The sequence below is a fragment of the Delphinapterus leucas genome, chromosome 16 (assembly GCF_059928025.1).
Source record: "Delphinapterus leucas isolate spDelLeu-1000000601 "Yukka" chromosome 16, BTC_Dleu_Yukka2, whole genome shotgun sequence".
Classification (NCBI taxonomy): domain Eukaryota; kingdom Metazoa; phylum Chordata; class Mammalia; order Artiodactyla; family Monodontidae; genus Delphinapterus; species Delphinapterus leucas.
This window is the reverse complement of record NC_143144.1, coordinates 60789242-60803153: the sequence shown is the minus strand read 5'-3', so window position 1 is coordinate 60803153 and position 13912 is coordinate 60789242. Positions and strand designations below refer to the sequence as shown.

General features: G+C 39.9%; 1 protein-coding gene across 8 annotated transcripts in view; it reads left to right on the top strand.

Annotated features, from left to right (window-relative positions):
• ARMH3 (armadillo like helical domain containing 3) overlaps positions 1 to 13912 on the top strand; it is a 178014-nt gene that overhangs the window by 15853 nt on the left and 148249 nt on the right. For all 8 annotated transcript variants that reach the window (XM_089898097.1, XM_022568962.3, XM_089898096.1 and 5 more), the window contains exons 2-4: positions 9011 to 9123; positions 11650 to 11706; positions 11816 to 11962. In XM_089898097.1, the coding sequence (XP_089754223.1) occupies positions 9022 to 9123; positions 11650 to 11706; positions 11816 to 11962 (306 nt within the window). In that variant the 5' untranslated portion in view covers positions 9011 to 9021. The remainder of the gene's footprint in view (positions 1 to 9010; positions 9124 to 11649; positions 11707 to 11815; positions 11963 to 13912) is intronic.

Genomic DNA, 13912 nt, shown 5'->3' with positions numbered 1-13912 from the left:
TGGGGAAAAGTGGTGGGGTGGGGATGGGATGAATTGGGCAATTGGAATTGACATGTATACACTAATTTGTATAAAATGGATAACTAATAAGAACCTGCTGTATAAAAAAATAAGTAAAATAAAATTTGATAAAAAAACTGTAAAAGAACAGAAGAGTGGTGGCCTGTCCTGGAGCTCTCTATGAAGGGAATTTAGAGAGGTGGCTTCAAGAATGCAGGCCTCACTTTATTTTCATTTTGGAGGTATGAGAGACTTGGAGTGACTAGCAGTAAAAATCCATTAAAATGGAAAGGAGTTATAGGTTGGTTTTAGAGCCAATCTATAGGGTGCAATTGAGGGAACCTGTGTCCCATGCTACTGAGAGAAGGTATGGCAGGGAATCATGTGGAACAGCAGTATGTGAATGCAGCAAGTGAGCTAAATCCTTGGGGCCTTCAGAAGGGAAGAGGCATGTTAGGAGCTAGTTTGAGAAACGAAGTGTTGGTATTTGGAGGTAGAAATGCCTTGCATTATAGTGCTAGTGTTTACCTTGAGAGTGTGGGATGCCTTGCAGAAGAACATATGGAGCAGATAACTTTTGCCTAAAGATTTAAAAAAAAACCTCGCATCTAGAGGAACTAGGGAACTCTTTTTAGGAGAGTCTTGGAGGAGGCTATTTCTGGCTTTATAAACATATTGCCCCCTCTTGTGTGTTGGGTGAATGGCTTATTGTCAGACAGTGGAATGGTAATATCTGACTCAGCCACATCTCTTGGGCAGACAGGGTTTTCATCTCCTTCACTAGGCATTGTGGATTACTATAGTCAGTGTGTTTTGTAGTGATCCTTCACAGATGGGCAAACTGCGGCTAAGATCCTAAGGAAAGGGGATGCGTTGGTGAGTTAATATGGGGAGAATGAGCTGGAAGTAGGTGAGGATTGCTCCAGTGCCCTTTCTAGAGATGGCAGAAGTTTTATTCATCCTCTCAAAATCATCTTCTGTCCAGATGCTCCTTTCTTTTGAAGGCCTGATTTAAGGCTCAGATGAGTACTTCTCAAACTTTAGTGAGCATCAGAATTATTTGGGGCAGGGTTTTTCAACCTCGGCATTATTGACTTATTGGGCCATATAATTCTTTGTTGTGTTAATTGTTCTGTATACTTTAGGATGTTTAGCAGCATCCCTGGCCTCTACCCAGTGGATGCTAGTAGTACCTTCCCTCCCAGTTGTGACAACCAAAAATGTCTCCAGGCATTGACAAATGTCCCCTGGGAGGCAAAATTGCCCCAGTTGAGAACCACTGACTGGAGTGATTATTAAAAATGTAGACCTCTGGGCTTCCCTGGTGGGGCGGTGGTTGGGAGTCCACCTGCCGATGCAGGGGACGCGGGTTTGTGCCCCGGTCCGGGGGGAATCCCACATGCCGCGGAGTGGCTGGGCCCGTGAGCCGTGGCTGCTAAGCCTGCGCGTCTGGAGCCTGTGCTCCGCAGCTGGAGAGGCCACAACAGTGAAAGGCCCGCATACCGCAAAAAAAAAAAAAAAAAAAAAATGTAGACCTCTAATCCTTATCTTGAAAAATCTGTTTCAGTAGTGGGGAGGGGGCTTAGGAGTCTACATTTCCAGGAGGCATGCCAGGAGATTCTGAAACATGTGATCACGGCTCTGCAGGGGTAAAGCATTTTTTACAATATCTTTCCATTCATAATGAAGTTTTGGTGGAGAATTATCCTCAGAGCACTGACTTAGCTCAGTTAAAATAGTATCAATTAAATCCTGTAGTGGATATCAGTGTATTTCAGCCTTGTTAAAATTTTTTTTCTGTTTACCATATTGAATACATCCGTCAACTTGAATAGAAACTCAGATTCCTCTCTAGTTTTTCCGAAGTTTTCTACTATTTCATTAATTTGTCTCTTTTTCACTTTACCATTATCAATATTTATATACATATGTATGTATCAGACAGTTATCTTTTACTTCCTACTGTGGCACATCTACCTATGGGCAAACTAGTGATGAAACTCAAGATATCTGGACATTCCAGAGTTTGTTCATTAAGGTCAGTGAGCATATACTTTTCCTCCTCACTTACCTGGAACCTCTTCAGTTTCTTTGCAGATGCTCAGCTTTATGTGTAGGTTACTCTACTTCTGCTCATTCCTCCTCAGTATAGTACAGTGGTTAAAGGCTGAACTCAAACATCAGGCTGTCTGGGTTTGAGTCCCTACTTTCACTTATCCTGGCAAATTTTTAAATTTTTGTTTTTTAACCACTTCATGCTTTAGTTCTTATTGTAAAGTTACTGGATCATAGGTTTGTTGTGAGCATGAAATGAATTAATGTATATAAAGTGCTTAGAACAGTGCTTGGTATGTAGCAAGTACGAAATAAGTGTCAACTCTTTGGTGGTTATTTTAGATCAGTGTCCTGTGTGTGCAAGGTGGGGTCCCTATTAGCCTTTGTTCTAGTGTTCTGCATGGGTATTGTTAAATTTTCATATACGTATATGAGCATATGCATTATTTTAGGTTGAGGAATAGTGTACATAATGTGAAGTGTATGACTTGATAATTCTTTTACACATGTACATATTTGTGTGACTTCCACTCAGGTCAAGATAAACCACGTTTCTGGCACCTCAGAAGGCTTCCTTGTGCTCCTTTCCACTCATCTCCCCACCCAGGGTAACCTCTATTCTGATGTCTGTCACCGTAGACTAATTTTGCCTTTTTGAGTTTCATATAAATGAAATCATTAGCTTGTACTCCCTCCCTCCCTTCCTTCATCCTTCCCTCCCTCCCTCCCTCCCTTCCTTCCTTCCTGCGTTGGGTCTTTGTTGCTGTGCACAGGCTTTCTCTAGTTGCGGCAAGCTGGGGCTGCTCTTCGTTTTGGTGGCTTCTCTTGTTGCGGAGCATGGGCTCTAGGCATGCGGGCTTCAGTAGTTGTGGCACGCAGGCTCAGTAGTTGTGGCTTGCAGGCTCTAGAGCGCAGTCTCAGTAGTTGTGGCGCAAGGGCTTAGTTGCTCCACGGCATGTGGGATCTTCCTGGACTAGGGCTCGAACCCTGCCTTGGCAGGTGGATTCTTAACCACTGCGCCACCAGGGAAGCCCCACCTGAATAAGTTTTACAAAAACCTTTCAAAAAGGGAATGTTTGTACTATAGGCACTCTGGCATTTCTGTTTCTTGAACATGCCAAGTGTGTTCAAATCTTGGAGCCTTTGCACTTGCCATTGCCTCTGTCTGAACACTTTTCCCAAGATTTTCACATGGCTGTTTTCTTTCTGTTATTCTGATCTCAGTCCACATATCACTTCCCATAGAGGCCTTTAATCTGCAATCTGTTGTAGTACCCCTAGACAGTTTGTCTTCAAGATGCTTATCATTGTCTCAACTTAACTTGTTGTCTTTCTTCCTCTACTAGAATGAAAACTCTGAGAGCAGGAATCTTGTCTGCTTGTTCACTGCTGTATCCCTAATGCTTTGGTGATCAATATTTGTTGAATGAACACCTGATCTGTGCATGTTTTTTTCTTCCTAGATGATGGGCACATTTATTTTTATTAATTTTCCTTCTTTGCCCTTCTTCTTTTCTTTCTCTTCTCCTTTTTCTTTTCTTATATACTGGTTGAAATGTTTTGGGATGTTTACCTTAGCATCTACCTACACTAGTGTTTTGGAGCGTCCCTGGACAGTGAAGTGAGGGTGATACTTGCTAATAGTCCATTACAAGTATGAGCCTAGAACTCCAGACCATTGCATTGAAAGCCTACAGAGAGCTGTTCCATGCCCTCCCCCCCATTTATCGAAATATAATTTACATATAACATTGTATAATTTTAAGATATACAGTATGATGATTTGATATACGTATATATTGTGAAATGATTACCATGATGAAGTTAGTTAACACATCCATTCCCTCACATAGTCACTTTTTTTCCTTTTTTGTGGTGAGAACATTTAAGATTTAATCATAGCAACTTTCAGATATACAATACAGTATTGTTAATTGTAGTCACTGGGTTGTGTGTTAGATCCCCAGAACTTATTCATCTTATAACTGGAAGTTTGTACCCTTTGACCAACATCTCTCCATTTGCCCCATCCCCCATCCCCTGGCAACCACCAATCTAATCTACTCCATTTCTATGTGTTTGACTTTTTTTAGATTCCACATATAATTTTTTTTCCAATAAATTTATTTTACTTATTTATTTTTGGCTGCATTGGGTCTTCGTTGCTGTGCACAGGCTTTCTCTAGTTGTGGTGAGCGGGGGGCTACTCTTCATTGCAGTGCACGGGCTTCTCATTGCAGTGGCTTCTCTTGTTGCAGAGCATGGGCTCTAGGCTCACGGGCTTCAGTAGTTGTGGCACGCGGGCTTAGTAGTTGTGGCTTGCAGGTTCTAGAGCGCAGGCTCAGTAGTTGTGGTGCATGGGCTTAGTTGCTCTGCAGCATGTGGGATCTTCCTGGACCAGGGTTCAAACCCATGTCCCCTGCACTGGCAGGCGGATTCTTAACCACTGCGCCACCAGGGAAGCCCCAGATTCCACGTATAATTGAGATCATACAATATTTGTCTTTCTCTGACTTATTTCATTAGCATAATGCCCTCAAGATTCACCTGTGTTGTTGCAAATGGCAGGATTTCCTTCTTTTTATGGCTGAATAATATTCCATTGTATGTATATATCACATTTTCTTTATCCATTTGTCCATTGATGGGCACTTAGGTTATTTCCATGTTTTGATGATTGTGAATAATGCTGCAGTGAACATGAGGGTACATCTCTTCAAGATAGTGATTTTAATTTCTTCGGATATATATGCAGAAGTGGGATTGCTGGATCATATGGTAGTTTTATTTTTCTGTTTTTCATTTTTAAAAATTTATTTACTTATTTATTTTTAGCTGCATTGGGTCTTTGTTGCTGCGTGTGAGCTTTCTCTAGTTGCGGCGAGCGGGGGCTACTCTTCGTTGGGGTGCACGGGCTTCTCATTGTGGTGGCTTCTCTTGTTGCAGAGCATGGGCCCTAGGTGCACGGAGCTTCAGTAGTTGTGGCACGTGGGCTCAGTAGTTGTGGCTCGTGGGCTCTAGAGCGCAGGCTCAGTAGTTGTGGTGCACGGGCTTAGTTGCTCCATGGCATGTGGGATCTTCCCAGACCAGGGCTCAAGTGCCTGTCCCCTGCATTGGCAGGTGGATTCTTAACCACTGTGCCACCAGGGAAGCCCTGGTAGTTTTATTTTTAATATTTGGGGAACCTCCATACTGTTTTCCATAGTGGCTGTACCAATTTACATTCGTACAAGGGTTCCCTTTTCTGCACATCCTTGGCATGGCTTCTTTTTACAGATTGGCAAATTCAAGCCAGGAAGGGAAAGGAAACTTAAGGTTATAGAATAAGTGTATAAGAATTGGGACTAAAACCAAAGACTTTTTTTTAGATTTTTTTCCAGTTTTATTGAGAAATAATTGACAGACATTACTGTATATATTTAAGGTATACAGCATAATGGTTTGATTTATATATTTGGGGAAATGATTACCTCAACAGATTTAGTTAACCTCCATCATCTCACATAGATACAATACCAAGACTTTTGATAGATTAACTGGTAACTCTGGAAATCAGAGTGAATTTCTATTAGATTAATTTTCTGATACTAGAGTTGGCATGTATTGTGCTCAAGAAGACAGTAAAATAAATGAATAATTAGTTAAGTGTAACTAGCATTCCTTGCTTGTAAGACATTGGAAGTGTTTGGCTTTAGGTTTTTGATATTTGATTATTTTATCCTGTAGGGATGTGAACTGATGTGCATTTAAGAACTGTGTGGCTGGATTGCTTTAAGATATAGTTCTTAAAAAGTCGTATGACTTTGGTCTTTCAGAGAGAAGTTGTGCTGCAGGTCATGGGACCAGCAGTCCCTGAGGTTTAGGAATGAAAGACTTCATTGATTTACCATTGAGTTTGGGGGATTTGAAGCCATTCCTAAGTTTGGTGGTAGGTGAAAGTAGTATTGAAAAGTTGCCTAATTCTTTTTTATACTTTGTCTACTGTATGTCTTATTTCTGAGAAACTGTGTTAATGTCTAAGATGACATTTCTGTGGGATTGCTGTGGCTTTGCTGTGTTTACTTCTTCGCTAGAAGGATTTAAAAGCCTAGATCAACAGAGGTCATAGCGTACTCATAGAATGCTTCTTTCTCTTCCTTGTAGTCCCATAGCATTTTCTTTGTACTTTTACTCTATTTCTCATGATTTGCCTTGTGCTGTGGGTTATTCTGTGCCTGTCTCCGCTAATAGATTGTGAGCTCCTAGAGGATCCGGTCTGTAGTTTCCTCTTTGTAACACCTTAGTGCCTAAACTAGTGCTTTATAATATTTAGGTGTTCCCTATGTGTTTGTGGTATTTCAGGGATGCTAAGAGAATCATTAGATGATATGTCTAGTCCAGTCCCCTAGTTTTACTTGTAAGGAAACTGAGAAGCACAATGATTTACTCAGTGTCATCTAGTTGGTTGGGAGAGCTGTGTTCTAGTCTCAGTTCTGCCAGTTGTTTGTTCCATTATGTCTTGCTGCTCAGCTAGTACTCATTCTCTCTACAGCAGGGGAGGATTGTGAAAGAGGAAAGAAACACTGGGAGGATATAAACAGATTACACTCACATTACTGATGTATTCCAGTTTACTGCTTTACCAGTCAGATATTTTACTTTCAAATTTGATAGCACAAGCTTAATTTCTGAGACCCCAGAAAGACTTTTGTAAGAGTTCTACACTTCTTCCAATCTATTACCCTAGAAACACCCTTCTTTGCTGTGCTCAATGGGTAGAAGTGCTGGCAGAAGGAGGAGACTTTATGTTGTCAGTTTCCAGTCACACTTCAGACAGCTTGGGTGGTAAATTCCAGGTGCCTGTGATGATGACAGAGAGTAATGTGTTGAGGCCCTTGGTTGAATTTTCCCCTGTTCCAAATGGAAGGAGAGTGATGAAAACAATTTAATTTCTTAGGAAATTTGGTACTTTTGGTTGAAATTGTTTTTCCCGCCTCTCCTATTCCCTTTTGCTTATTAGAAAGTATTGATTCTGAAATAGAGAAAGTGAGTTTATTAGATTTGGGCTGGACATTGATTAGCAGTAACTTAATTATAAATCCTCAGAGGGAGATGTTTGTAAACATGTGCTTTTGACATCCAGGGACTTGTGGTTCCCAACTGTTCTTGTTAATCAACTGGTTGAAGCTGAGCACATGAAAGGTCTGTATCCACTAAGCTTAGAATTGCATTGCTTTTGATTTATTTTAATAGGATCCTCTTGATTTCCAATTTATTTTCCCCCGATAAGGACATCTTCCTCTTGACAACCTATTTAAAAGACACAAGAATGTTTTGAATGGAGGCTGTATTTCATGCTTTAAGGCAAAGCCATGATCAATATAGTATAAATTGCCTGAAAGAATCTTCTCTTTTTTTGTTGTTATTTTTTCCTTCAGTTTTCTCTGGATCGTAAAGGAATTTGAGGGCTTAGTGAGGCTTTGATAGAGACAGATCTAACTAAAATTTTAGGACTTCTCAGGTCTCCACCATTTAGAGTCAGTCAGTGATAAGCATACTCTGAGCATTTACCATGAGCCAAGTGCTTATGGAAAAAGTGTAAGATATAGTCCCTGTGCTAAGGATGCTTAACATCCAGTTGAAATTTTCTGTGCTTTTAGTGCTCAAAAGTGAATCTCCTTTTTGGCTATATGTATTAGAGATAGATGATGTTTGAGATACAGTCTTTTATGCTATTGGATGCATCTCTTCCTTAAACAAAATTTTGATTTGCAAGGTAGTATATATTTTCCAAACATCATTGAACAAAATTAATTTTTTGCTGTGTTGGATTTGTCTGGAAGTGAAATCAGTCTCCTCACTACCATCCATACTTGCTACTGGGTGAGATTAAGTTTCACAACTAGAGCCTAGGATTTAAGAGAAAGAGAGGAATTTTGTCAACAATAGAAAGAATCTGGGAAGTGAGAGAATATGTGTAAATTCACATGGAGACCTGTGGGGTTTCAAGTTCTCATTTGAAAAAAATTGAGAATTCCTTGAAGCAAGATGGGAAAATTTGAGCATAATTCATGGAACTGCTTTTATATAGAATTAAAAAAAATACTCTGAAGTTTGATCTGCAGTACAGTGTTACAAATATATGTATAATTAAATGTGAGGGACTTCCCTGGTGGTCCAGTGGTTTAGACTGTGAGCTCCCAATGCAAGGGGCCCGGGTTCCATCCCTGGTCAGGGAACTAGATCCCGCATGCATGCCACAACTAAAAGAGCCTGCATGCTGCAATGAAGATCCGTGTGCTGCAACTAACACGCAGTGGAGCCAAATAATAAATATTAAAAAGAGAAACTTGAAAGGAATATATTGTTATTTTTGGTTATTTTGAAATTAAATTTAACTTTTGGTCTTTTAACTGCTGTTTTCTGCCTTGGGTCTCTTTCCAGAGGAATTTCTGAAGATGGTCAAGTGCAGTGTGATTTATGAGGCAGTGAAGGGCAAGTACTTTGCAGTGAGGAGGACCTGCTTACTTTGGGGAAATCAATGGAGCACGTCAGTCTGCAGCATACTTCCTGTCTTAATGGTTCTAAGCTCGATCAATACTTGAAATTTAACTTCGTCATCAGTCTGTGGGCAGCGTGTGCTTTGCAGCCTTCCTTCCATCAGCGTCAGATATATGGCCAGACTTCTTACAGATGGAGCTAGTTACACTTTCCTGCTTGGTTTTGCTTCTTCTTTAAGTCTTGTCCACTGGCATGTTTTAAGGATGTAAAATGTGTTGTGCTGTAAGCCAAGTAATGATTTAAACCTTGAAATTACCTAGTTAGAGAAGGGGGCGTTGGACAGATGCACAAAATCTATAGCATGGTTGTTTATCATTTCTTCTTCCTAAAAAATTTCCCATTGAAAGGTATTTCAGTAGATTCTCCAACATCTTAGAGAGCATTTCTAGCACTAACTGTGGCTTTCTTTTCACAGATTCTCTAACCATGGCACAGGTAGAGAAACGAGGGGGTTTGCTCAGGAAATCTTCAGCCTACAAAAAACCACTGAAGGAAAAAGTGGTGCTGATGTATGATGAGATCTTCATGGTAAGGCCTGGAGCCCTGACATTGGGCACAGGTTGACTCCTTAGTTTCTTGTTCCAAAATGAGAAATAACCTCACCTCTGCCTGCTACCTTCTAGTTCTTCAGAGGGAGAAAGAGAGAGAACAAGGGTGAGGGTGAGCTCTCTCATGGTAGAAATTATGATCATGTGTTAATTAATATAGATTGTTATTATGTTGTTCTTATAGACTGTTGCCTTGAGCTGGGTAAAACAATTGAAAGGAGGGAGGAAGGCTCAGGAAACTTCTTTTCTGATATCTATAAGACTTTTCTTCCTTATGATTTTTTTTTTTTTTTTTTTGGCTGTGCCTCGTGGCATGTGGGATCTTAGTTCCCTGGCCAAGGATTGAACCTGTGCCCCCTGCAGTTGAAACGTGGAGTCTTAACCACCGGCCCGTCAGGGAAGTCCCCTTATGATTTGACATAAGGACCTTTCTATCCTAGATGTCCCTTGAATTTCCTTTTGGCTCTAGAATTCTATCTAATTCAGATATTTTAAAAAGATGCGCTATTATATTCCATCTCAAGTTGTTAGTGGACAGAACAATTGCTTAGTTAGACTATCTCATCTTCCAATTCTATGAGAAGACTGAGGAATTATTAGCAATTAGATTAGGGGATTTCTTTGGGTCTTCAGAACTGCTTATTGACCATGGTCCAAGCCTGTGTTGTAAAATGTACCCTATCAGGGAAGGTTAGAGTGATTAGATACCCTGCAGATGTACTTGACTTCTGAAATCCTAGTCATTAGTAGTACATGTAAACATTTAAAACATGTAATACTTGTAAAAGGAGTTAACCATATCTTGTGTAAATCTTGTGGACTCTCTTTCCTAGAAGGAGGATAATGATAATATTTACCCTACCTGGCTCACTGGGCCGTTGTATTTCATGTATGTGAATGGGCTTTGACAACTGAGCAACATACAAATACAATGGGGATGCATCATAATATGACTAATTGATTCAGATGGCTAGGTTCACTTCTCGCTAAGAAGAGAAAAATTTGAGGGAGATTCTTGAGTTCCTACTATGTGCCTGACATTGTTCTAAATGCATCACCAAACACATTAGCTCTAATTCTGACAAGAATGCTGCAAGAAGGCTATGTTTTTACATGTGCCATGTAAAAGAGCATGATAATGAGAAAACTGGCAGTCACAGCTAGAAAGTGAAGGAGCTGTGATTTGAACCCTAGTGTCTGACTCCAGAGTCCTTACTTGTTCAACTTTGCCACATGGCCTTGGATAAATAACTTGATCAAGTAAAACATCTAATTCTTGGCAAGCCTTAGAGACAAAGTTTGACATGCAGACAGTTAATACAGAATTGCCCAGGGCAGTATAGGTGGCTATACAGAGAAAATGAGTGGTTATTAGGATCCTATTAGGGCTCTTTCTATGTTAAGTAATAAGCTTGGTATACATATGACTCCTGCTTGAGAGAGCTTTGAGCATGGGAAATGCCAGCTCCATGAATTCCCTGTTTCATATATAAACAACAAAATGATATTACAGAAGTGTGAGGGTCAATGTGTGGCCCCTCTTGGGGAGCAGGACTTGAGAGAAAGGGATAGAAAGAATTCACTAAATGAGAACCTTATTAGAAGGCCAGAAATGTTGCTTCTTTATGTCATTCTCAATTAAAAAGCCAGAGGAGATTCCTAGGATAATATCTTCTTATTTGATCAGAAGTTCTTATCTAATGAAGACATTAGTTCTTGGTAGTAATTTTAAAAGGTCAATTTAAGGTAAGGTGATAGCAGGCAATTGACATACTGGTTTTATGTCATTAGCTTTCCTGTGAAGTAAGGGTTCTCTTTTTCTTATTTCACTCACTAACCAGAAGCCTCTAACTTCCTAGAATTTCTGTTTGAAAATTATTGCTAAGAAAATTTGGATTTTAGCACCATAATTTTGCTAATTATGGACCAATTTGAAGTAAGAAAAGAGAATATTACAGGCTCTGTACAGAGGACTAAATGCATACGGGAGGGCAAGTAGAAGCAGGATGTAGTAAAAATCATGGCAGTATTACTTAGATGATCTGGGTTCTGGGTCCTGCACTTGTGTAAGTCTTGTGGACTCTATTTCCTAAAAGGAGGATAATGATAATATCTACCCTGCCTGGCTCACTGGGCCATTGTATTTCATGTATGTGAATCGGCTTTGAAAACTGAGTACCATACAAATACAATGGGGATATATCATAATATGACTAACTGACTCAGATGGCTAGGTTCTTTTCTTGCTAAGAAGAGAAAGATTTGAGGGAGGTTCTTTGAGCCATTTAACTTTTGGTGCAGGGAATATATATCCATGCACAATGTCTTCCATTTGGGAAAAGAACCCAAAAAACTTGTTCCCCATTATAGCTGTTTGGAATGACCAAGCATTTTCAAATTTAATTGTGAAAGGTAAGGTTGATTATGTGTAGTGACCCTTTCAAATGTGTTCTTAATGCTTTGGTGTTAGCTGGGGATATTGAATATACTTATCTTCCGGTTTCAGACAGAGGACCCTAGTAAGTGCAGTCCTCGATTTTGGGAGGAGCTCTTCCTTATGAAGGTAAGACTTGGTGGCACCTGTGGATTTTCCTGGTAACTGAGATTGCCTTCACATGTGTTCTAGGTGCTGCAGTAAAAATGCACTCAGGCCCTTATTGTTTCCTCGTTAGGTGAATTTAGAGTACCTAGAAGGCAAGCTGGAATCTCTTGACGGTGAGGAGTTAATGAAGATCAAGGAAAATATTAATTGCTTATTTCAGCACTGCATCCAGGCTCTGGGAGAGGAGCATCCAATTCGAGTGGTCAATGCATTGCAGGTACAAGGCTGGGAGACTGGGGAAGTCTTGTTTAATAGGAGAAAGAAATTGTAATACATCTATTGGAACTTGAGGAACCTAAAATTGCCCTTAGGTTTGAGGCTTGCTTTCTTTGTTTTTTCTTTATTTCTTTAAGTAATCAAACATCTATGCCATGTTTGTTTAGCCATCTTCCTGGTTAAACAAATTGACGCCTATAGTAGTTATCTTGTCCATTTGTATAATTTGATCTAATGCCAAGGAGGATTGTTTGACAGAATTTTTATTATTACTTGAGGACAGGAAGAGAGAGAGAGGAAACTCTGGCAAGGTTGATTAGTCTACAGCAAAAATCAGAAGACTTTCTTAATTAAATAAACAGTATTTTATTAACGTGAGGTTTCAGAAGGTCCTTGACTCCCTGAAGTTACATGTAATATTTTATGTGTAAATGTACGTTATGTGTATATGCACATTTTTTTTGGAGAGAGGGCTTTTGTCAGATTCTCAAAAAGGTCTGTAACTCTAAAAACATTAAGAATCATTCTTCTTTTTTTTTTTTTTTTTGCGGTACGCGGGCCTCTCACCGTTGTGGCCTCTCCCGTTGCGGAGCGCAGGCTCCGGACGCACAGACTCCGCGGCCATGGCTCATGGGCCTAGCCGCTCCGCAGCATGTGGGGTCTTCCCGGACCGGGGCACGAACCCGTGTCCCCTGCATCGGCAGGCGGACTCTCAACCACTGCGCCACCAGGGAAGCCCTAAGAATCACTATTCTTAATGCTAAGTGGCATGATCGTGAGGAATATTCATTATTCTTGAACTACATTCATTATTTCTTGAATTACTGTTATGTGCTAAGCATTGAGCTGGTGGGATACATTATAGGCTTCTTGAGGGCAAAGACAGTATTATTCAATACTTTGTTCCTAGTGTGTAGAACAGTGCCTGGCAAATAACATTCTAGAAGTAAATTTTTTTGAATGAATGATGGGCAAAATTTCTAGAGTTTATAGCCTAGTAGCTCCAGTGTAGCCTAGATTAGGCTGAGTATTTAGGGTAGTGATTGACAAGCTTAGAATATGAAGAACTGATGACAGCATAAAGGATTTTGTTGGAACTTTTGGTAGATTGGGTTTAAGTTTCTAACTTACAAGTTGGGCAGATCACTTTGTGAGCCCCAGTTTTCTCATCTGTAAAATGTAGAAATTACCTCTTGAGTTGATGCCCCAGAGAGAAGGACCATGTTTATCCTGTAGCTTTGTTAACCCTTGGACAGTAAATTCTACATTTCGAGCATCACAGTTGTAGTGACTCATTAATTGAAAGTTGAAATGAAAGTTGGAAATTGTACTTCCTGTAATTATAGTGGCTTACTGTGGGGGCATGAATTATAAACTGATTTTAGTCCAGTGAAAATAAATTGACATTAAGCCACTTGGTGACCCATAAAAATATAGTACATTTATTATAATACCTGATATTTATTGAGCTGTAACAAAGTTAAGTTCCAGGCATTATTCCAGGAACTTTAACAAAGTTCCAGGGAGTATTCTAAGTGCCTTACAGTATTAATTCACATAGCCATCACAACATCCCTATGAGGTTAATGCTATTATCATTCCCATTTTATAGCTGAGAAAAATGAGGCACTGAAAAGTTAACTAATTTGTCCAGGCTCACACAGCTAGTAAGTAGTGGATGGGGATTGTAATGAATTTTTAAGATTTGAATTGATTGGTTGTTATCATATAGGGACCTCTATAGTTATTAAAAATGGTAAACTATTATGTAAATTCTAAAACTAATGTTAAATAAAGGAAAGCTCCACCAATCCCATGATTCAAACTCAAGAACTGTTTTTTATTTTTATTTTTATTTTTTTGCGGTATGCGGGCCTCTCACTGCTGTGGCTTCTTCCGTTGCGGAGCACAGGCTCCGGACATGCAGGCTCAGCGGCCATGGCTCACGGGC